Source organism: Chelonia mydas, chromosome 3 (genome assembly GCF_015237465.2).
Source record: "Chelonia mydas isolate rCheMyd1 chromosome 3, rCheMyd1.pri.v2, whole genome shotgun sequence".
Classification (NCBI taxonomy): Eukaryota; Metazoa; Chordata; order Testudines; family Cheloniidae; genus Chelonia; species Chelonia mydas.
The window spans coordinates 43,132,413-43,157,522 of NC_057851.1; the positions used below are offsets into that span (position 1 = coordinate 43,132,413).

The following is a 25,110-nucleotide window of genomic DNA, read 5'->3' on the forward strand; positions in this document are numbered from 1 at the left end:
ACACCACTCTAATCATAAGACAAAAAGTGGGTTACAGGTTGTTGTAAGACCATGATTTTTAGTAACTAGCAAAGTTATGAACATAAGCTCTCTGGCTCGTTTTTTGAAGGTGTTGTGCGGCTTTCCTTTGAGGATGAGGACTGAGAGGTCAGATATAGAGTGATTGCTTTGTGAAAAATGTTCACCAGTAGATGATATGGTGCTTTTGTCTTTGATCATTTTCCTGTGTGAGTTCATTCGAGAGCTTAGTGATTATCTGGTTTCACCCATAGTTGTTGGGGCATTTAGTGCACTGGATGAGGTATACCGCATATAATAGGCATGCGTACGATCCCTGGATTGTGAAAGGCTGTGTTGTGGGGGTATTGATCATTGTAGCAGTAGAGGAATAGCTGCAGGTTTTCCATTTGTTGTTCTGGCAGGGTCAGGTGCCACTTTCAGTTGGTGTGTCCTGGTCTGTTTTTATATTAGTCCTGGTAGTGCTTTTATTTTAGTCCTAAAGAAGATGTCTGAGCTTCTGCACATTTATGGCTTCATTGCACACAATGGTATTTCCTTTATTGGTCATGGGGAAAACCAAACCAGCAAACTAAAAATGTTGTATTTAAGAACACTTTTGTAGTGCACAGAGTGGAAATCACTACTGAAACAAATCGGTTATCCAACATTAATCTTTAACATTGCATAATAGAATGTGTAGCTAATATTAATAGTTGTATACAAAGGCAATGCAGAAGTGAGGGTTTGTATTTACAATAATACATTTACACTTTGAGGAGCAAGAATTCATGAACAAAGCTAATCATTTATAAAATTAGTGGGTTCTAAAAATTTCAGTTTTTACATAATTTTTCTTTTGAGAATGTTTTAGTAGATGTTTTTTAAAAATTACTATTTCAGTAGAAAAGTGGTAGAATAGTTAGGTTGAGACTTAATTTAGGCAATAATACCACCACTGACAATTTGTATAAATTGGAGAATACAGAGGTTCCAGTGGGGTTTTTTTGCTCTGCTCCTCTCATTCCAGCTTTATTATTTTATGCTTACCAAAATAAAGGATTTCCCCTTAGTATTTCTTAATTGAGTAAAGGTTCTGTAAGTTGGGCACAACCATTGAGGTATCATTTTGGAAGAGAAATGTTTTCATGCAGGAAAAAAATATTAAAAGGACAATTTAGTATGCTGGATAGGAAGAGCTATCTTACCTGTTTTTTTCTTGCAACTTAGTTATTTCATTGGTTTGATCTGAAATCTGCCTTTCTAATTTGTTGGTTGAAAGAGAATGTTCCAGAAGCTGAAGTTCAAGTCTCGTTGTCTGATTTAATACCTAAATTAAATAAATAAATAAATCAACTTTGAAAACCCAGACTAAGTTTTTTTGGCTAGTTATAATTTAATGCTATTCTAGAGTCACTAGTTATCTACCACATGTAGAAAATAAAATAAAAATATGTAGTTTGTCATATAATCTGAAAGATGTACGTATGCATGCATACGTATACTGATTTGGGCATGAATACATTAATTAGGAGTATAATGGAAAATGCTCAGAATTACTGTAGTTTTTTGTTCGACCACTAAACAAATGCATCATAATTTATATTTCCACTTATCTTTATCCTGAGGAATGTTTCAGTGGTGGTTTTCTAAGCCACATTTGTGATTGTGTTTCAAAATTACTTTGTCCATTAGCTTTCTAATGAGGTAGCTGAGAATCAGTATTTGAAATGTATTTACTCTTGGGGGGATTCTGCATGACTGCGTGCCCTCAGAAAATGCCCCTCTTCCGCCTCCCCCCCCCCCGCCCCCCGGCGCAGATTTCCTGTGTTTCCCTGAAGACAGCAGCTTGCGTGGGGGGAGAGCGGGAGGCAACCATGGTCACAGTTTGGGGGGGATTGCCCCCCTCCAAACAGAAGCGAGGCATGGGGGGGGCACAGGGGTTACATGCCACTGCCACTCCTCATTCTGCAGACGCAGAGCTGCCCAGATGAAGGAGGCTGTGTCTGTGCTCCACTGGCTCTGCAGCTGAACACCCCCTCTTGCGTCCTAGTGCCGATCATGCTCCCCTTCTGTGTGCTGGGAACCTTCCTATTTTCTATTCTGTGCAACAGTGAGTGCCTGTGGCAGAAGTGGGAAAATGAGAGAAGTGAGGTGGGGGGAAGAGACAGTGGGGAAGGAAGGGGAGGTGGAATAGGGAAGGGAAATATGGGAGTGAGATGGAGAAGAAAAGGGGATATAGGGAATTGCGGGGGGAAGCGGGAGCCAGGCATGTCGCATCCCCTCAGCAGCAACTGGGGCTCCCCCGTTAAACAGGCCCATCAAACCCTCACCGTGACAAACCCTACCCCCTACGCCTGGACCCCTCTGACGAGCCTCACCCCCCAACCAGCTGCACTTGGACCCCCCACCCCATCAAGCCCCACTCCCCCACCACTCAGACCCCACACCCAGTCTCCCCCGCAGAGTCCCAACCACCTTCACCTAGATCCTCTGCAGAATTTTTAGGTGCAGATTTTTAAATTTTTTGGTGCAGAATTCCCTCAGGAGTATTTATTGTATTTGCTCTTTAAGAATAATTTCCTATGTAAGATTCTTCCCATTCTGATGTGACTATATAAAGCATTTTCTTTTAATATGACTGGGTGAAATCCTGGCCATGCTGAAGTCGTTGGGAATATTGCCTTTGACTTCAATGGGACCAGAAAGTCACGGGTGTCTAGAAGTGAAAAACATAATTTGGATTGAACTGTTTACCATGTGACCAAATTTTTAAGAGACTCATTCCATGGTTTCAGTTTTAGTAAATTATTTCCTTATCTAAGTTCCTTTTTATTCAGTAATACATCTACTACTGAAAAAACAATAGTATTGTGTTGTGGCATGGAAGATCGGTTTTGCTTTGTTACGTTACATTCTTGTGTGTTCTCTAGACAATGTCAGTTTTCTGTTTTAGAATAGCTTTTTTTAGTTCATCAGAATTTGGCTTTAGTTGACAGGAAGAATTGATTACTCACATCCTTCATGTTAAACAGTCATTCAGGACATGATTTCACACTTAAGTGTAATTGAGAATTATTGCCAAAGAATGAGTGTCCTTGAGAGAGCAATTGTTTGGTTAATCTCCATCTGTTATTATTTAAGCTTTTAACCTACTCAACAGTAATTTCAGAGAGAGAGAGAGAGAAAATTGTAGTGACAGTCTTTTTCCTAGCTGGGTAATTTCTGTGAAGACTTTACTGTGAGTGAATACAAATATTTTCTCAGCAAGTGAAAAAACATGGGGATCCTTGAAAAATGGTGGTTCTTAGTGATAAAGCCATAAAGATGTATTTAACTTGTTTCTGAATGGAGCCATCAGTTTACCATACAGACTCAAACAAATATATATTGTAGGTGGCAAATTACCTCTTCCAAGTAACCAGATAATATCTATAAATAGCAGTATGTGCTGTGAATATTTATTAGTTAATATTTGTACAGTACTTTGAACATATGAAGCATAACATAAATGCTAAATATTTTAAATATATTCTATAGAAATACATATCTGAATTTGCTTACCATGTGAAAAGAAGTTACAAAATACACAATGCCATTTTACTTCAATCCAGGATTTATCCTTATATGTCTTAGCCCTGGTCTACACTACAGGGTTAGGTCGAATTTAGCCACATTAGGTCGATTTTATAATGAATGCGTCTACACAAGCAACCCTGTTCCGTCGACCTAAAGGGCTCTTAAAATCGACTTCTGTATTTCTCCCCGGCAAGGGGAGTAGTGCTAAAATCGACCTTGCTAGGTCGAATTTGGGGTAGTGCGGATGCAAATCGATGTTATTGGCCTCCGGGAGCTATCCCAGAGTGCTCTAATGTGACCGCTCTGGACAGCACTTTCAGCTCTGATGCACTATCCCAGGTACACAGGAAAAGCCCTGGGAACTTTTGAATTTCATTTCCTGTTTGGTTTCAGAGTAGCAGCCGTGTTAGTCTGTATTCGCAAAAAGAAAAGGAGTACTAAGTGAGCTCTAGCTCACGAAAGCTTATGCTCAAATAAATTGGTTAGTCTATAAGGTGCCACAAATACTTATTTCCTGTTTGGTGGGTGTGGCAAGCTCAGCAGCACAGGTGACCATGCAGTCCCCCCAGAATTGCAAATGAGCTCCAGCATGGAGCGAACGGGAGACACTGGATCTGATTGCTGTATGGGGAGAAGAATCTGTGCAGGCTGAATTCCGATCAAAAAGAAGAAATGCTAATATATATGCCAAAATCGCACAGGGCGTGATGGACAGAGGTTACAACAGGGACACAGCAGTGCTGCATCAAGAAGCTCAGGCAAGCCTACCAAAAGACAAAGGAGACAAACGGTCGCTCTGGGTCAGAGCCCCATACATGCCAATTCTATGATCAGCTGCATGGCATTCGGGGGGGGGGGGGGGACCCTACAACTACCCCACCACTGTCCGTGGACACCTGCAAGGGGGGAATCTCACACAACCGGGAGAAGGATTTTGTGGATGAAGAAGAGGAGAAGGAGGAGTAGTAGGAGGAGAATGTACAGCAGGCAAGTGGTGAATCCGTTCTTCCCGGCAGCCAGGACCTTTTCATCACCCTGAAGCCAATACCCTCCCAAGGCGGGCTCCCCGACCCTGAAGGCGGAGAAGGCAACTCTGGTGAGTGTACATTTGTAACTACAGTACAGGGTTTAAAAGCAATTGTGTTTAATGTTTGATTTGCCCTGAAGAATTGGGATGCATTCACAGCCAGTACAGCAACTGGAAAATTCTGTTAACGTGTCTGGGGATGGAGTGGGAATCCTCCAGGGACATCTCCATGAAGCTCTCCTGGAGGTACTCTGAAAGCCTTTGCTGAAGGTTTCTAGGGAGGGGTGCCTTATTTCATCCTCCATGGTAGGACACTTTATCACACCAAGCCAGTGGCAAGTAGTCTGGAATCACTGCAGCACAAAGTGTGGCAGCGAATGGTCCTGGGTTTTGGTGGCATTCAAGCAAGATTCGGTCTTTATCTTTCTGTGTTAGCCTCAGGAGAGTGATATCATTCATGGTCACCTGGTTGAAATAGGGAAATTTTTGTAAGGGAACAGTAAAAGGACCCCTTTTCATGCTGGACTGTTTGCACTTGGCTAAAAGGGATCATCCCATAGCCACGCGGCAGGGGGAGAGGTGAAGGGATCATCCCAAATATCCACGCAGAAGGGTGGGGGGAGGTGTGTGCTGCACATCCTGAAAACCACAGCCCCTCCTTTTAAATGGCAAACCCAACCAGCATTGCTTGCTATGGGAAAGGAGGACGCTGCAGTCTGAAAACATTCCCACATGTTATGAAGGCGTTAGAAGCCAAACCCATGTACCCTTTCGCTTACCATGGCTGCCTGGAAATTGAATTCTGTTGCCCAGCCGTGTGTGATGTGTCACCATACCGGCAGGTGCTCAATATAAAAGGCAAAATGAGACCTTGTACCTAAAGCACATGTGCTGTCTGCTGTGAATTGCTTGATTCACTGTGAAAGAGTCTCCCTTTTATTCTCAGAAATGTATCATCTTAAATTTTACTCTCCCTTTATATCCGCCTGCAGCTGCAAATGTTTCTATGCTCCCACTATCATCTCCGTCCCTGAGGTTATCACAGATCAGAAGGTGAAAAAAATGCACTTGCAATTACATGTTTTCCGAGCTCATACAGTCCTCCCGCACTGATAGGGCACAGCTGAACGCATGGAGGCATTCAGTAGCAGAGTCCAGGAAAGCATTAAGTGAGCATGATGAGAAGAGGCAGGATGCAATGCTGAGGCTAATGGGGGAGCAAACGGATATGCTCAGGCATCTGGTGGAGCTGCAGGAAAGCCAACAAGAGCACAGACCGCCACTGCATCCACTGTACAACTGCCTGCCCGCCTCCCCAAGTTCCATATCCTCCTCACCCAGACACCCAAGAACGTGGGCGGGTGGGGGAGGGAGGGAAGAGGGAAGGCTCCGGGCACCCAGCCACTCCACTCCAGAGGATGGCCCAAGCAACAGAAGGCTGTCAAGTTTTGATTTGTAATGTGGCTACAATAAGCAATGTGTTCTTGTCCTTCCCTCTCCCCCACCCCACCCGGACTACCTTATCAGTTATCTCCCTTTTTTTTAATTAATAAAGAAAGAATGCAAGGTTTCAAAACCATAGTGACTTTATTTCCGTTGCCAGCTGTGATCGAAGGGGGGAGGGTGGTGGTTTACAGGAAATTAAAATCAACAAAGGGTCGGGTTTGCATCAAGGAGAAACACACATACAACTGTCAAACCGAAGCCTGGCCAGTCATGAAACTGGTTTTCAAAGCCTCTTTCATGCGTAGCGCACCTACCTGTGTTCTTCTAATCACCCTGGTGTCTGGCTGTTCAAAATTGGCAGTCAGGCGATTTGCCTCAATCTCCCACCCCTCCATAAACATCTCCCCCTTATTCTCACAGATATTATGGAGCACACAGCGAGCAGTAATAACAATGGGAATATTGGTTGCACTGAGGTCTAACCTAGTCAGCAAACAGCACCAGAGAGCTTTTAAACGTCCAAAGGCACATTTTACTATCATTCTGCACTTGCTCAGCCTATAGTTGAACTGCTCCTTACTACTGTCCAGCCTGCCTGTGTATGGCTTCATGAGCCATGGGAACAAGGGGTAGGCTGGGTCTCCAAGGATAACTATTGGCACTTCAACATCGCCAATGATAATTTTCTGGTTTGGGAAGTAAGTCTCTTCTTGCAGCTGCTCAAACAGCACGGAGTTCCTAAAGATGCGAGTGTCATGCACCTTTCCCAGCCATCCCACGTTGATGTCGGTGAAAACGTCTCTTGTGATCCACTAGTGCTTGCAGCACCATTGAGAAGTACCCCTTGTAGTTTATGTACTGGTTGACAAGGTGGTCCGGTGCCAAGATAGGGATATGCGTTCCGTCTATTGCCCCACCTCAGTTAGGGAAACCCATCCACTATGACCTGCACATTTCCCAGAGTCACTAACCTTGATAGCAGAACGTCAGTGATTGCATTAGCTACTTGAATCACAGCAGTCCCCACATTAGATTTGCCCACTCCAAATTGATTCCCGACAGACCGGTAGCAGTCAGGCGTTGCAAGCTTCTACAGGGCTATCGCCACTCGCTTCTCAACTGTCAGGGCAGCTCTCATCTTGGTATTCCTGTGCTTCAGGGCCAGGGAAAGCAATTCACAGAGTTCCAGGAAAGTGGTCTTACGCACGCGAAAGTTTCACAGCCGCTGGGAATCATCCCATACCCTCAAGACTATGCGGTCCCACCAGTCTGTGCTTGTTTGCCAGGCCCAGAATCGGTGTTCCACTGTATCAACCAGCCTTACTGCAGCCACGATGTCTCAATTGCCATGTCCCGTGCTTTCAGGAATGTCTGTGTCCATGACCTCCTCACATGTCCTCATGCTGCCGTCTCTTAGCCAGGTTCCGCACATACTGCAGTATAATGCACGAGGTGTTTACAATGCTCAGAACAGCAGCGGTGAGCTGAGCGGGCTCCATGCTTGCCGTGCTATGGCGTCTACATGTGTAACCCAGGGAAAAAGGTGCCAAATGATTGTCTGCCATTGCTTTCATGGAGGGAGGGACGGAGGGAGGGGAGACTGACGACATGTACCCAACACCACCCACAACAATGTTTTTGCCCCATCAGGCATTGGGAGCTTAACCCAGAATTCCAATGGGCAGAGGAGACTGCAGGAACTGAGGGATAGCTTTCCACAGTGCAACACTCCGTGAGTCAATGCTAGCCATGGTAGTGAGGATGCACTCTGACGACTTAATGTGCTTAGTGGGGACATACACAATCGACTGTATAAAATCGCTTTCTAAAGATCGACTTCTATAAAATTGACCTAATTTCGTAGTGTAGACATACCCTTACTCTACAATTTAGAACTGTTTGTTTGCTGTTTGTTTGTTTTTTTTAGAAAAAATCAGTTTTTGATGATTTGTCTGCTAGCAGACTTTTCAATTAGAGCAATAATTAATGATAAACCTTTAAATTCATTCATTTTGAAAACTGTGCGTCACTTATTGTGTGGTAATAATTGTTAAATTGTTTTTTTTGTTTGTTTTTTTAACTACAGCAATAAGATAAAAGAAGGTATGTGGTTATTCAGTAGTGACCATACTTGTGGATGTAATTGTCTTGAGCCTTAAACCAGTGCTGGAATTCTGTAAAGTTTTTCCACTTTTAGTATGGGAACTTCTCAGTTTCTTTTAAAGACCCACACTTGAACTGGGACTTCACGCTGAAGTCAACTAGAAAAAAAATTGCCCTTTACTTTTTCTAGTAGCTTCCTCTAATTCCTCAGCCTTTCTTCCACTCATTTAATCTTCTTGTGGTTCATCCCACAGTGAAATCATAAAAATGTACTTATGACATTAGTGTCTTATGGTGGAAATGACTGTGATTATCCTAGATTCATTATGATATCACAACAGTGTCCACAAGGAGAGAATAAGCTATCATGGAGGACGCTTATTGATTAGGAAAAAATAAAATAAAGAGCAGAAATAGGAATCAGTTTTATTTTTACAGTACTCTGAAGCCTAGAAAGTCATGTAGCAGATCAGAAGCATGGTCCCTGTCCCAAAGAAAATAAAACTCCAGTTTAGCTGTGACTTGACAAATTGGACGTGAATAATCAGGAAGGGGAAGTAGTATGGGTTACAGCAGATCATATGATTATTCAGTTTAGGCTGGGGCAGATCTTGGAGGTTTTAAGTGTATTATTTATTAAAGAAATATGCAGCTAACATTTTAAAATTTCCCTGTTATGACAATCCCTTGTATGGGTAGCTTCAAAGCCCACTAAAGTCAATGAAAATCTGAAATGTATTACTTACTTGAGCTTCAACATCTGTCAACTTGCGGGTCTGTTCAGCTGTTTGATTCAGTAGGTTTGTGCCTATTTCAATCATTACTGCAGTCTGATTCTGCACTGCATTTTGCTGGATCTCTACCATTTCTTTCTTCATATTGTCTTGGATATAATTCTCAAGCTACAAGAGGAAAAGAAAGATAATTGCTTTCTTTATATTTTTGTTTAAGAATACAGTCAACATGCAGATTAGCTCCACCAGAGGGAGCAACAGCAGGAGTGCATGCCGAGTTAAAGATCTTGTGGCCACCAGAGTTAATCACTATTTATGTAGAACTATTCTGGGCAGGTTTAGAAATAGAATCATAGAATATCAGGATTGGAAGAGACCTCAGGAGGTCATCTAGTCCAACCCCCTGCTCAAAGCAGGACCAGTCCCCAATTTTTGCCCCAGATCCCTAAATGGCCCCCTCAAGGATTGAACTCACAACCCTGGGTTTAGCAGGCCAATGCTCAAACCACTGAGCTATCCCTCCCCCCTCAAATGCTCAGAACAGCAGCGGTGAGCTGCTATATTACAACTATATTTGTCACCCTAAGGAATCAATGAGATTCCTTTTAGAATCCAACACATTTTGAAAGGTTCATTCTTTAGTCTGAAGCTGCCAGGCTGTGCCTATATCTTGTTTTATTCAAAACCATTCACAAAACCAAATCCATAGAGTCTGAGATGAAGGGTCAAAATGGACTCTTTAAATAACTGAGGTTAAAATGCTGGCAGCCACTTTGAACCTAGCACTCCCACCATTGTTACCACTAGAGCTGCTGCACTAGTGTTAGTAGTTATGGAAAATTTTAGAAGACAAATACCTAAGAGTTTAGTCACCTTCGTGTATCAAGACTTCAGAAATATTTTGAAGAGCATTTTTTAGCTGCATGATTAAAGATCAGAGAAGAAGTCTGATTTTATATATATATATATATATATATATATATATATATATATATATAAAATCAAATATGTATGTGTGTGAGTATATATTATTCAAGAACCTTTCAAACAGCTGAAACCTAGGGTTAGCCATTTTGGTTACTATAAACACCACATGTCTAGGAATGCAAAAATAAAATTCTTTGACCAAGAATTTGTTGAATTTTTAAATATCCAATGATTTGGATGCAAAGAAAAGACTTTGGAACTCTGATAATGTAAGCTATTAATGAACTATTATTTAAGGCAACATGCATAGCTGGGGAGGAGGGAGGGGTTCAAACCCTATGGTATTCAAGTGAATTTCAAGGGTGAATGTCTGCATTTAAAAGAAGACCTGGGATACCAAATTCCAGGAATATGAAATATTAAGACATTTTTCTTTGGTCCAGTCCCTGGTTCATCTTAACATTGGAAGTTTAGAATTGCTGGGTTAAAATTACAACTATATTTGTCACTCAAAGGAATCAATGAGATTCCTTTTAGAATCCAACACATTTTGAAAGGTTCATTCTTTAGTCTGAAGCTGCCAGGCTGTGCCTATATCTTGTTTTATTCAAAACCATTCACAAAACCAAATCCATAGAGTCTGAGACGAAGGGTCAAAATGGACTCTTTAAAATCATTTTATGGATTTCAGTACTATGGGAGTTTTTTTAAAAAAAGGTATTCTTTCAAAATCTCAGGATTTTAGAGCTTATATGAGTAAAATAAATAAAAACTTTCTCTTTGAGGATCTGAGAGGTTTTGGTCTCTATGATGAAACCTGTTAAAGAAAGAAAAGGAAGCTGGCATCTCCGAATTACATTTCAGAATTTCTGAAGCTCTACAGGCTTATAAAGCATCGAGGCCTTTCAGAAGAACTAAGAATAAAAGAAAGAAACCCCTGTTTGCTGAAGGGCCAGGTGTTTTCCCAGTGCTTTGGAATTAGAATAGAGCATCTCTCTCAAAACCCAGCATCTTTATGGGGTTAAATATAGCGCACAAACCCCCTTTTCTCTTTTTACTGCTGCTTGAAGAGAAAAAGTCTCTAACCATAGTCAATACATGAGACTTTAGTGAGTTTTAACTTTATGGGAATTCTGCATCTTTGTTATTACATTAAGATTTTTTGGGGGGAAATGTTCAAACTCCAGCTGCAAAATTTTTTAAATTACCTGTTTTTTTATATTTGTTTTAATTCAGAAACTGATTTACCTGTAAATTCCCAGAAAATCTGTGTACTCGAAAGTGCTGTAATTTTGGAGAGAATACACAGTATTTGTCCTGCATAGTAAAGTGGTTACGTTCCTGTTTTTAAATGCAAAATTCAATTCAGCCTTAAAAAGAAGCACAGCTCACAGAACCACATAATAAATAGACTTCAAAGGTTCTGTTTTGAAGGATCGGGGAAAGGAGGTAGATTTCTGATAGAATTTGAAAGAAGGCACAATATGACAATATTCTAACTGCACCATGCAGTGATATTCTCCAAGGTTTTTTTGTCATGGAAGTTGGTACTGGATGAAATTTTTGTGTAAAAACCGTATGTTTAATACATGTTAATGACACCTAATTAAAGAAAGTAACCCTGAGTGAATTCACAGAAAAGTAACCTTTTTAACACAGGTTTTGATCCCAAAGCTTTTAGAAAGAGTTAAAAAAATACTTTAAAAATTAGTTTATTTCATAGTATAACGATGATAAAACATTTTTAGACGCACATATAAAGCACTTTATTTAGATGTAAAATCTGGACTGTCATCCCTTATTACTTCAAATCATATTAAATTATAAAATTTGACAGAAATGTTTAACTTAAGTTGCCAAAAGAACGAGGGCAGATCAATCATATTGGAACACATTCTAAAACATCACTATTATAGCCAAGATTTTTTTAACAAACAGCAAGCTTGAAATTGGTGAGGGAAAGAAAAACATGTATCTGTTAATAGAAAATTATCTTTCAGCTGTTGGTTTGAGTATATTATTAATCACTTGCAGAAAGAATTGACTTGCCAATTCTTAGTTAAATGAAGAATCTTTGTGATCCATATTGTTTAGTTTGTGTTCATCTTACAGAACAACTTTGCTAATAGACTAACAAATGATTTGTGCTTTTCTGGAGACATTTTATTTTGTACTTTATCCATTTAAAATTATAAATGAGATTTTGGTTTTGTCTTCTTGAATGCTAAATGGTTTATCTAAACAAACTAAACATTCGTGTTCTTGGCAGCAATAATTGTTTTATTAATACACACATTAAAATCCCTACTTTGCCAAGTGCCAACCCCCATGAATGTCACGAATAAGCATATAGTACATGATGCAGATCTCAGTCTCAAAGATCCCTGGGTGGAGTGAACAATCAAACATTTTAATCAAAGTAGGCTCATCCTGCTAACGGCCACATTTATGCCCCAGACAATGAGAGATATGTGCCATGAACCATGAGTCCCTAACCCACCCTTGTAACCCAACTAATGAAGCCTTGCCATAGTAGAAGGACTTGATGATGAAATTGACTAAAAACTAAAACAAAAGGGAAACAGATTAGCTCATTTATTGTGGGTGGATGTAAAGTATCATCAGAATATAATTAGTGAATTTAAATTAAACTCATTTTTATTAATATAACATTATTAATTATGAGTATTAATCTAATTTATAACACAGTTAACAACATCTGTATTTTAACATCTAGTTTTAAGATATTAGCATTTCTAAGGAGGGAGTGAAAATAATAGTAGGTGGAAATAAGTTATTCTGGTATGATTAAACTTATGATTAAAGCATGATGCTAACAAATTGGTTGAAGTAACTGATATCTGCTATTGAAATGAGCATGATCTTTTATTTAGTTTCCAGTCCAGAAAACATAAATCTAATACAAATTACCTCTCAGCAGGATGAGATGGGAGGAGAGAAGAGAACTCACAGCAATTACTATTAACTGCTTGCTTATTTCCTTATAGCATTCTGATACTACTGTGCATGCAGTGTGATTATAATCTCGGACTACACTGAGGATTTTAGGGAAATCTCTCACAGATACTTTAGCACTGGCACAGCTCCTCTGGTACTAGCAACAATGGTAAAAATGCCCGCAGCTGAACTACACTAGTGCCTCTACCATTGTTAACCTTGTTGGATCTGCATTTCTATTTGTGAAATGGTGCACAATTTCCGTGAAATCCTCAATATAGACTTTGTCTACACTACCACTTTTGTCCGTCAGAGGTGTGAAAAAAGTTTCACCGACAAAAGTGCTGGTGTGGAGAGGCTCTCCTGCCGACATAGCTAATGCTGCTGATTGGGGTGGTTTAATTATGCTGGCAGGAGAGCTGTCTCCTGCCAGCAAAGAGTGGCTACCGGTGAGACCTTACAGCAGTACAGCTGTAGCGGTATAGCTATACTGCTGTAAAGTCCGTAGTGTAGACATAGCCTTAGCCATCAATAGAATATGAGGCTATCTGAGGTCGGGTTGTCAGCACTAAAACAACCATTCAGGCTCCCGAAGAGATCTCCCAGGTTCTGCAATAAAGGAGATGCAGTTAAGAAGAGAAAGCTGTAGCAAGTAGGTCACTGAGAGATTTCAGGCCTCTGGGAAAGTGCACACCCAACAGACAGAAGGAAAATGGACAATCCATTGCTAAAGAGAGGAGAAATGTACTGTACCCACCCTCCTAAGAGAAAAATAGAGCAGAAGAATTCATTAAGCTTGGTACTTTGATTAGATGGCAGAGGAGGAAAGCCTGAACTGCCCACTCACTTGTGAAGAAATATCTGAGGAGTAAACTCAGAGAAGAGAGATGTGAGGGGAAAAAAACAAGAAAAGGCTCCTAAGCCGCTTACCTCAGTTTGTTGGAGGGATCTAGAGAGGAGAATTTTTTGAGCATAGCAGAGGTTTTCCGAGAAACTAGAAACAGTTTCATTCCCATAAGGTGACAATTGGACACCTAACAGAATGGACTTAGGAATAGTCTGTAGCACAGTAGGTTTGCCGGGATAGCTATACCAGCAAACTCTCTTAATATAGCTTATCCTGGATCCCCAAATGAAATAAACTATACAATCAAAAACACTTTTTGGGTGGTATAACTGCATCTAGTATAGGGCCTCTGCCATTATAGAAATATTGTTTTTGTTTTTGTTTTTAAAAAAAATCCCTCCTCTAACTACTATACCAGCAAAAATTTTAAGTGTAGACTTGGCTTAACACTTAGCGGTACATTGTGAGGGTAGCAGTAAGAGGAGGTGTCCTCACAAAGTCATCCTCTCCCTGTGGTCAAGAGACCTGCAATGTCAGTTGATCATTTTCTTATAGTTTGTTTAAAGCCCTGCTCTCTCCCCTCTTGTTCTTTTCTCTGACAAACACTGAGAAATATGGTGAGACATGAAAGTAGGAGACATAGCAAACCTCCATATTTTCAGCAGAGGAGGCAAGAGTTTGAGAAGGCCATTTCTGACCCTCTTTTTATGTTAATCCTGTTTTTCAGCATTCCTATTAATCCCTTCCCCCAGAAATAGCTATAGTGGTTGTCTTCGCATATAGTGCTACAGTAGCGCAGCTGTCGCATGTTAGTGAAGACACTATTCTGCCAACAGGAGAGTGTCTCCCCTTGGCATAGTTAATCCACCTTCCCAAAGAGCTCTCCCATCAACATAGTGCTGTCTACATAGAGGGTTAGATAGGTATAACTGTTGCTCAGGGGGTTGGATTTTTCATACCCGTGAGTGACGTAGCTATATCAATATAGATCTGTAGTGTAGACTTGGCCGTAGTTGTCCTCAGACTTTGATTATATTCAGCAGTGTGCTCTGCAAATTATGTATTTTAAACTTTTGTAAAATACTAAACATTATTTGGCATTATGGAACACGAGTGAGTTAATATTCAAACTTACAAAGAGCTCTTCTTCAGGTCTGCGAAACATACTCAGAGTGTCACAGCTCAATACAAAGTGGAACAGATTGTTTAGTATAAACAGTTGAACATATTTCAAGGGACCATTCATGGTAAAGTGGCCCATTAACAGCTCTCTAGTCATAGATGGGGAAGAGGGGGAAAAGCTGGGGGTGAATTAAGTGGGTTATAGACTGTTGTAAGAAGACCTAAAGGTATAGAATCTAGCAAAGTTATGAATTAAAGCTCAAGGCTTGTCTTTTGAGGGTGTTGTGCAGGTTTCCTTTGAGAACGAGGATTGAGAGGTCAGATATAGAATGATTGCTTTGTGAAAAGTGTTCACCCACAGGTATATTTGTTTTTGTCATTTATTGTTTTTCTGTGTGAGTTCATTCAAGAGCTTAGTGATTGTCTGGTTTCATCCACATAGTTGTTGTTGAGGCAATTAGTGCACTGGATGAGGTACAGCACATGTTGTGATAGGCATGTGTAGGACGCATGGACTGTGAAAGGTGTGTTGTGGGGAGTGTTGATCATAGTAGCAGTGGAAATATGTGTACAGGATTTGCATATTTTATGGTAGGGTCAGTACTGCTTTGAGTTAGTGTGTCCTGATCTGTGGGGAGTATACTTCTGATGAGGAGGTTGGTGTGTGTGAAGGCCAGAAGATGGTGTTCAGGAACAATTTCTTTCAGGATGTGTTCCCCATGTGTATGGGTTGTAATTGTTTGATACCCCATATCCCAAAGTGGGCTGGTAGGTGACAACTAGAGGTGTGTGCTCAGAGGGGGCTTTATTTTTGTATTGAAGCAGGTTCTTCTAGGGTATTTGGGATGGCCTGTTTCATGATGCAATCTGTTTCTCTGCAGTGTCCTTATTTCGTGAAAGTGGTGGTAAGTGTGTTAAGGTATATATCCTGGACTTCCTGTCGTACCTGAGTTCCTGGCTGTAGATAACGGATTTCTTGGTGTTTGGCATGGTCAGTGGATCTGTGAAGATAGATCCATGGGTTTCTTGTATATAGTTGTGTCTAGGGTTCCATTGTTGAAGCTGATTGTGGTGCCCAAGAAGTGGATGATAGTATGGGCGTGTTCTACAGAGAGTTTGATGGATGGGTGGTAGGGTTATTGAAGTTGTGGTGGAAATCCTGTGAGGGAGTTTAGGTTATCCCTCAAGAGAATGAAATATCATCGATGTAGCTCAAGTATATCATGGGTTTCATGGTGCATTCAACCAGAAATTCTTCTTCAAGGTGGCCCATGAAGAGGTTGGCATACTGGGTAACCATCCTACTATTCATGGCTGTCCTCATACTTTGTCCAAAGTGTTTTGTTCTTGAACGTAAAATTGTTATGTGTGAGGATGAAATGGATGAGTTTGACCATTTGATTGAGGTAGATATCTCAGAGTTGTCCATTATCTGGTAAATATTTGAGGCAGACAGCGATGCCATCATTGAGTGATGTTGGTGTATAGGTAGGTGACATCCATGGAGGTAAGGTTGGTGTCTCTTTCACCAACAGAAGTTGGTCGAGTAAAAGATATTTCCTCAACCACCTTGTTTCAATAATGTCCTGAGACCAACATGGCTACAACAACACTGCATACATTATGGAACATAGCAATTATTCCGTGCAATTAATCTCCTAAATTGATTTAGAAAAAATCTGAGGGGAAAAATCTAAAATAAAACAAGGTCTGCATAATATTTAGTTACGAAAATATGTATAATTGCTTTGTTTCTCTATATTGCATTCACTACGTTGTCTAAGTTTCCTGTTTCTAATTCTCTAGATTTTATTGGACAAAATGAGAGAGATTGAAAGAGTCACTGTAGTCACTTACAAAAAATAAACTATACCTCTAGCACAATTGGACCTTGGTCTCACTTTCTTGCCTGTTTCAGAGTGTCTGCTGTATGGCCCCATTCAGTTTCTCACTGGCTGACTGAATCACATGAGGTAGCATCTGTCCCACAACCTGGAGCACCTTTTAAAGCACTTCCCCCAAATGTACAGATGTGGCAGTGGGAATTAGTTCAGGTGGCCCTGGTGGAACTCCTGGGAGTGCTAACCCACAGATGCATTCTTGCTCAGGCTGGAGATCATAGTGTATATAGACTTAAAATACAAGTCTCTGAAATCTACGTCATTTAAATGACTATGTTTTTTTAATTTAAAGCTAAGAGATTAAATATTACTGTCAAGGTTCCTCCCCCACTCTGAACTCTAGGGTACAGATGTGGGGACCTGCATGAAAACCTCCTAAGCTTACTTTTACCAGCTTAGGTTAAAACTTCCCCAAGGTACAAATTAATTTTATCTTTTGTCCTTGGAATAACCACTGCCACCACCAAACTCTAACTGGGTTTACTGGGAAACGTAGTTTGGACACGTCTTTCCCCCCAAAATCCTCCCAACCCTTGTACCCCACTTCCTGGGAAAGGTTTGGTAAAAATCCTCACCAATTTGCATAGGTGACCACAGACCCAAACCCTTGGATCTGAGAACAATGAAAAAGCATTCAGTTTTCTTACAAGAAGACTTTTCATAGAAATAGAAGTAAATAGGAGTAAAGGAATCACCCCTGTAAAATCAGGATGGTAGGTACCTTACAGGGTAATTAGATTCAAAACATAGAGAATCCCTCTAGGCAAAACCTTAAGTTACAAAAAAGACACACAGACAGAAATAGTTATTCTATTCAGCACAATTCTTTTCTCAGCCATTTAAAGAAATCATAATCTAACGCATACCCAGCTAGATTACTTACTAAAAGTTCTAAGACTCCATTCCTGTTCTATCCCCGGCAAAGCAGCATACCAACAGACACACAGACCCTTTGTTTCTCTCCCTCCTCCCAGCTTTTGAAAGTATCTTGTCTCCTCATTGGTCATTTTGGTCAGGTGCCAGCGAGGTTACCTTTAGCTTCTTAACCCTTTACAGGTGAGAGGAGTTTTCCTCTGGCCAGGAGGGATTTTAAAGGGGCTTACCCTTCCCTTTATATTTATGACAATTACATTTTATGTTTTTATTCAAAATTAAAAGCTACACTAAGTGTTGCTTAAGGTGAAGTTGTTTTCCTGTATGTCAATGAACATGTATAACAGTGAAATATATTTCAGGCTTTATACGAAGGAAAAAGTATAGTTTGGTTAAACATACGAGCATACAAGTCTTCCATCATTCTTACAGGTACAGAAACATTAATATTTTTTCCAGAAATATCAAATTTGAGAAATCTTAAGCCAGTCTTTGACAGTGGGGTTCCTGAACTCAGATTTAGCTATCATGTATACTGTAATATAGAAAGAATGAATACCATACTCTGCATTAATTTGCTCACACTTGTCTCTGCATGGCTGTAACTTCTCAGTAATATGAAGGCTAAACACTGTTAAGATTTCTATTTTGCAAACATTCTAGTTTTCTTTATCTCCATATTTGTTTTCACTTTCTGACAATGTTAGCTATTAACTAAAATGGAAGCATAAATTGAAAATATTGCTAGCACTTTCATGTTCCATTTATATTACTGGACCTAGGGAAACAAATTTTAAAGTATTATCTTCATGTTTAAAAAGAAAAAAGCTAGCTTCATTTGCCTATTTGTGATCATGTTCTCTTTGTATAAAAATTCCCAATTAAAAGTATGTAACATGAGGTTTTTGTTGCAACAGTATTAGAAAAATAAAATAAATCTTATTCCATTTTACTAAAAGCCAAAACGGAAACAGGAATTTAGTGTTCTGCAACTTGAAGAAAAATGAATAGACTATAAAATAAGCACATGATTTCAGGCTGGAAGAAAGTCAGTTTAAAATTGTTTGCAGTGTTGTCAATTTAAAACTGGTTTGTTGCTGTTGATGCTTAGGGCAGGAAGTCCCTTTAGACTTCTGTTTCACAAGGGAAAAATAATCCTCTTGAGAATGCATGTGGAAATGCTTGAGAAGCCTGCAGTGTTAGTTCTTTACATGCCCTACTGAGTGTATTTGTGCCAGACCAGGCCTCCTGCTAAGCTTTTGTCTCATCTCTCTTTTCTGTTGTCCCCCACACACACCAAAAAAAAAAAAAAAAAGTGAAAGTAAAAGTAAAAACATAAATGAATAATATCTGGACATCCATTGGGATATATTGGAAAATGTTCACAATACAATTTTAGAATAAAATGCTAAAGGTTTAAGTGATAGTGTTTAGAATAGTAAATAAGCACATTAAAAACAAATTATATGCCTGATGTCCCCTTCAGGGAAATAAACTGTTAAGATAAAGATGAAAATCAAATCTCCATTAATGACATGAAACCTAATGAATATAAATATCTCCATTGTCTTCACATATATATTAAGCATATATAAAGAGTGACAATGTCAAGAGAAATAGTCTCATCTGAAAGCACAGTGGTTTATGTGGAGCTTCTCAATACTAAAAGATTTTGTAGCATGATATGAATATTTTCCCTTACGTATTTTGAGCTAACTGCAAATATTGTGACCCAAATGACTATTGTGAAAAAGCACAAGAGTACACAGTAGGTAGAGAGGGATTTTCAGATCTCAAGATATCCAAAAGCTCTTCACAATTCCAAATATTGTAATTTGTAATCTCACATATGCAAATCATATTTTTTCCTAAATAGTTTCCATTTAAAAGAGAGTGAAGGTATTTAATATCCTTGAAGATATTTAATATTGGGGTGGATGTATATTTTAGACTATCTGGACTATAAATGAAAATAGACTCACATCTATTTTAATTTCTGTGCTTGAGGTTTCTTTAAATATTCTCGGTAAATAAGTGCATGCTAGAAAACATTGTAATAGTTTTAATCACTTTCTGTATGAAACCCAACGTGTAAATATATCAGTAAAAAGCAAAAAAACCCAACCTATTATATAATCAGAAATAGATGAAATTACCTGAGCTTTTATTCTAAAACACTGTTTTTCAGGATCAAAGCTAAGTGGTATTTGCTCTTAGAAGGCAGGGAAGGAATTCATAAAGTTCCCATTAGTCTAAAAATAAAGGACAAATAAATAAATAAATGTCTGAGTCATTAATGGCATTTTGCCGAAGTTCAGTAGCAATGAAGCCAGGAAGACAGTGAGTCAGTGGTGCTCCTGCTATTCACTAGACTGTGTATAAAAAGTCTTGTGTGAACATAATGAATGGGTTCATCCAAACCACTTTAAGCTATTTAGAGTTAGGACTCCTCGTTTACAAAGAATATAAGTAACCTTGCCACACGTTACTTAATTTTTTATTCAAGATTCGTGTCAGGCCAGACTTTCATTATAACAAATTAAATATTCTAACTTTTTTGGAGAGGATGTGGGGTATCTAAAGCCTTTGCATTGTCAGTATTAGTAATATTTGTACAGCACCAATAATGAGCGGGGACCTTTTGCAGACAGGTATAAAGACCTGTTCCTGCCCTGAAGAACATACAGTCTGAATAAACTGTCAGTACTCGGGACGTGAAGTAATCCTTTGCTACTTGCTTAGTCTGTTTTCAGCAGGACAGTGAACTGGATAGAACAAATAGACTATAGGTGACTTGCTTCATTAGTAGTACTTATCACCAGGGATGCTCTGGGATCTGTATGCATACAGGTATTGTCCAACAAATTTACTAATACCATGAAGTTTTTAGGAAGTTAGTGGAGCTACTTGGGATTAAGCTCTCTCGTTACCTTTTTATTGTACTTTAGTTCCCAGATCCACTGAAGTCTGTCATAAATTTCTCCTTTGAGAAGATACCCTGTTTTACAAATGTCTCATGACATGGGCTGACCTATTATAACTGAATTATTTTAGGAGGTAAAAAGTAAAAACTTCCTTTCAAAATTTGCTCGTAGTGGAAATGCTAGGCATTCACAATTTGCTCTAATATTTTATAATAGTGCTTTTCAGGGAAGCAGTAATCTTACTTTGCACCCGCACCAGAAGAAAGAATGATTTGGAGTTCAGAGATCAAACTAGTTAGGAAACTGGAGAACACAATTAGTCCCTCGTTGGTTATAAAATTTGGGTGCGTCTCATTTCAAGAGTGTTTTCAGTGGACCTTTTAGTGTCAACCTGTTAGGTGTAGAATTATTGGCATTTTCCAGACTTACAGAGAGGGAGCACTGAAAACATTCACAATATTTCTTAAACCCGGGAACACTTTTAACTCCAAGTCAGTAACATTTTGTAAAATAAACCTCCTCTTTCTGAAGAAACTTCATGTGAAAAATCAGCCACTTCTTTTTTTAGGATGAAGACAGGCATGGTTTTGAACGTGTAGTATTTTGAACCAGTGCATACATTGTCGTTTGCTGATGTTCACTTTTAGTGGATTACATTTTATTGCTAACAATATGTGTTGTAATGTTCCTCCCAGTGTCACTTTTTTTTTAAAGTTATTATTTGCAGAGATTTTTCTTTACAGACCGTAGTAACTCTCTCTAGGTTGTTTCCCTTATTGATGTTTTTGAGTGGGTCCTGGGAGCCTCCTGTTAAAATTTCACCACCAAACAGAAGGAAAGGTGGGAAGGATTTCCCTGCCCCTTATGGTGTTAACCTCTCTGGATAGTACTAAAACAAACTTGTCAGAGATGACATCCCTGAGGCTCCTAACAGTACTTCTGAAGAGAAAATGTTTGACCTTTAAGTGGACCAGATTGCACTCAATGGCAGGTCTTTCAGAAAAAATTAGCTGGGAAGGACTTTATAAGACCACCCTGCTACAAAGTACACAAGCTGAATAATTTGCAACTTAATACATTTGTTTGCCAAATGGTATTTTGTACTCCTTTCCTTTTATTGTTCCCTTTCAAAGTATTCCAACCTGAAGAACAGCTAGGATGCTATTCTGCCTAAGAACTAAGAAATACAAATATCTGGTGGAAGATTGAAGTCCTCCCATAGGTGACATGGAATATCTCTTAAACAAAACACGACACTGCAAATGCTAATGATGGGAGTAGTGCCTATTTCTGTGTTTAACATTGACACTCGAGGAAAATTATTTATAAATGTTATCTTAATTAAAAAGACTTCCCACCTCAATAGGCTGGTGCTTTGAGGTTAGTTCTCCTCATTTGTTTTGTTAAAAAGGCACCCACACTGCCTGGCTCACTGATGGTCAGAAAACTGGGCAGTCATGATATAGTGTTGCCTCTTGTGTACAACTCCAGCCAGGACTCCTGAAAGCCAGGAGCCAGATCGTCCACTACTCTGTAAATGAAGCTGCCTCCTCCACACTTCCCAGAACCAAGAGCAGCCACTGTCTGGATAAAGCGGAACCCATTGCCAATGGCATCAGGCCAAGGGAAGCTCCTACCACATCTACTGAGAAATGAAGAGGGATGGAGAGATAAGAAAGTTTAAGTAGTAGGGACTGAGGAGAAATGAGCCTGGGTTGGGAGTCCTGAATAACAGGGGAAGTGGGGAAGGAGAATGCTGGCCTGGGGAAGCTGGGCCCAGAATGAGTTAGAGGAGGAAATAAAGGGGTCCAAGTGCTAGAAGGGAACTGGACATGAACAGGTCATGTAAGTGGCTGCATGTGGAAGGAGGCCAAAGAGTCTTCAGGAGTAATGAATTGCAGGGAAAAGGGCTGAGAACTGATTTTAAAAACAGGTGGAAGGAAGGGGTTATTTTTGTATTTGCTTGAGGCTAAGGAGAATTGATTGCAAAGTTGGTGGGGAAATTCATTTGGAAAAATTATTGTAAGTGAAAGGAGGATGGAGAATTAATTTTATATGAAAGGAAATGGATTGGATGGGGAACTGAGAAAGAGAGCTCTCTCATGTGCTGGAGGAAGGTGGGGTAGCCTGTGTGATTGTGATTGGCTGGATGAAAAAGGAAGTGTTTCATGAGATGGCCTCACTATTAACTGGTTTCAGAGTAACAGCCGTGTTAGTCTGTATTTGCAAAAAGAAAAGGAGTACTTGTGGCACCTTAGAGACTAACTAATTTATTTGAGCATCCGATGAAGTGAGCTGTAGCTCACGAAAGCTTATGCTCAAATCAATTGGTTAGTCTCTAAGGTGCCACAAGTACTCCTTTTCACTTTCTTTTCATTAACAGTTGCTCTACATTATGACAGTGCTTGGGACTCACGGCTCTAATGTACTATTCTATTGTCTTCCTGGGATATTAATTTTTTTTAAAAAGCTTCAAAAGAAAAATGCAGCAATCTAGTAACAAGACCCTTGCTGGAGCACAGTCCCCTTGTTTGGCAAACAGTATTTTTACATCTTTTGCTGTTTAATGTTCTCATAATCCTTGTATGTGCAATGGTTAGTACTTTCAAATGAGGCCATATTGTTTATATTGTGTTGTGGCTGACATGCCCTTCTAAGTATCTCTTTATTAACCTTAGATGTTGCCCTTTTGGAATTTGTACCATGTTTCATTATGTGTAAAGAATCTTTCAAAAAGCTTGGTTGTTAAAGGCTCCAGAGAGAGTCATGATGATATCCTTTTATTTAGTATTTATTTGTATCTGATTATAAAATAAAAGTTGAGGTGACAGGATAGCAGCTGAGGAGGTGTGTGAAACAGAAGTGCAAACGCAGGGATAGATACTATGGGCCAAAGTCAGCCCTCATGCAAGCAAGCTCCATTGAAGTCAGCTGTGTCACTTTCATTCCGATAAATGTGTCTCAAGTTTGGGTATATTGTAATTGACTGTTCATCTAAAACTCTGTGACCTTTTGCTTTATCCAGCTGTGAAAATTGGGTCTAAGGAGGGGAGCCTGGTGTTTACTGAGTTTGACTTGCTCTGTTTTTGGAAAGGCCTTGTAGATGTATTTAATTAGCTTACATTTCTGAAGGGATCAAGCAGACACAAACAAGGGAATTGTTTCTTTAAACCCATGAAGCTGCACTGGGGGAGTTTTCTTGCACATTACATTGAGACTGATTGCACAGGTTACCCCCTGATACAATGTAGGGAAATGTAAAAATGTACTGCACAGCTAGGCCAATGTATCTCAGTCTTGATCTGTGCCATTGTTGGCATTCTAGCACTGACTTCTTCCAGGACAGATATTGCCAATTGTGCCACATTCTGTGTTGGTTTGTATTTTAAAAAAGCAAGAAATAGAGGGTTACTGTTACTTGACTGATTAGTGCCATTTAAGAGGATGCTTTATACTGTATTTGGTTACAAAACTGAACAAATTTGAACTAAGTGTCCAGAAGCTGACCAGTCCTTGACTGAAATGAAGTGGGAGAAAAAATGGTTGTTTACCAAACAATTGATCTCAATTAACAGAATGTTGCTGTTGAAAGTAAAAATCTGTGGGAAATATGTTCCATTATTCTTTAGCCTGAGCACAATATATAAGTAAACTCTCTCAAGCAACTGATTCCTGATGGATTATACAGATGTCACTAACCTGGATGGTTCTTGTAACGGAAGATAAAACTCTGGAAATTATGTAAGTGATGGCTTTCACATCTCTGTTTTGGGCTGATGTGTTTATCTTTTAAGCACGGGATTTGAAGGTACTAATCCTCATTATAAAAAGCAACACTTTTTCCTATTCCAAATAATTGAAATTTTCTTCTCCTAAAAGTTCTAGCATATAGTCCTAAAAAGCCAAAGAAATTTACAAATTACAGAATAATCATATAAAATTTTTTATTCTGGTATTATCTTAACTCATATTCCATTTGCTAAAAACAATCCCCTTCTATTTAACTTGAATTGGAAAATGAAGAGAATTGAGACATCATGTTTTATATGCTAACTTTGGGCTCAAATGTAATTATCCAGGTCATGAAAGTTTCATTTTGTGTTTTTTTTAGTATACTTGTCAGTTTTCATTATCACAATGAGTGCGCTAACATAAGATTTTTCAGAGTCTAAAAATATAAATAATAATAAAATAAATAGATATGCCTGTTCAAGAATTCCTGTTGCACTAGACACAGCTGTTGCAATGTGTTCTACAGGCTTTCCTCTCTAGAAAATTTAAGATGAATAAGGCTGCCTTTGCTGTTCAGCGGGACATTGTAAAATTTCAGTTGTTGTATAAAGTCCACGATACATAGTTGAGGTGATGTGAGTGAAGGGTACTCTATAATCTCTAATTCTGTTCAGTACTCAAGCTGCACATGATACGAAACCTACAACCGTAAGGTATGGTTTTCTCTAGAGTATCAGATGGTGTCATAGGATATTGCACATTGCTTGGTTTCAGCAGGAATCTCTGAAGTCCATTGGTCTGGAAAGAAGTGGGCCAACTGCTGATTCACCAGCACCTTTTAGATGTTCTTCAAATGTCACCCATCCAGGGAAGGGATATCTCATTTCCAGGCCTCTTGTAAAGGAGAGAGCAAGTAAGAGAAAGTCAAGGTCTTTGAGGA

General features: G+C 39.4%; 2 protein-coding genes across 16 annotated transcripts in view; one reads left to right on the forward strand and one right to left on the reverse strand.

The window, feature by feature from the left end:
* Positions 1-25,110, forward strand: part of MCPH1 (microcephalin 1) — a 224,524-nt gene that overhangs the window by 136,903 nt on the left and 62,511 nt on the right. The gene's annotated exons all lie outside the window — the stretch shown is intronic.
* The window catches only part of ANGPT2 (angiopoietin 2), a 104,660-nt gene that overhangs the window by 40,021 nt on the left and 39,529 nt on the right, over positions 1-25,110 (reverse strand). For all 3 annotated transcript variants that reach the window (XM_043542356.1, XM_037894198.2, XM_007055048.4), the window contains 2 exons: positions 8,899-9,054; positions 1,206-1,327 (listed from right to left, as the gene is read on the reverse strand). In XM_043542356.1, the coding sequence (XP_043398291.1) occupies positions 1,206-1,327; positions 8,899-9,054 (278 nt within the window). The remainder of the gene's footprint in view (positions 1-1,205; positions 1,328-8,898; positions 9,055-25,110) is intronic.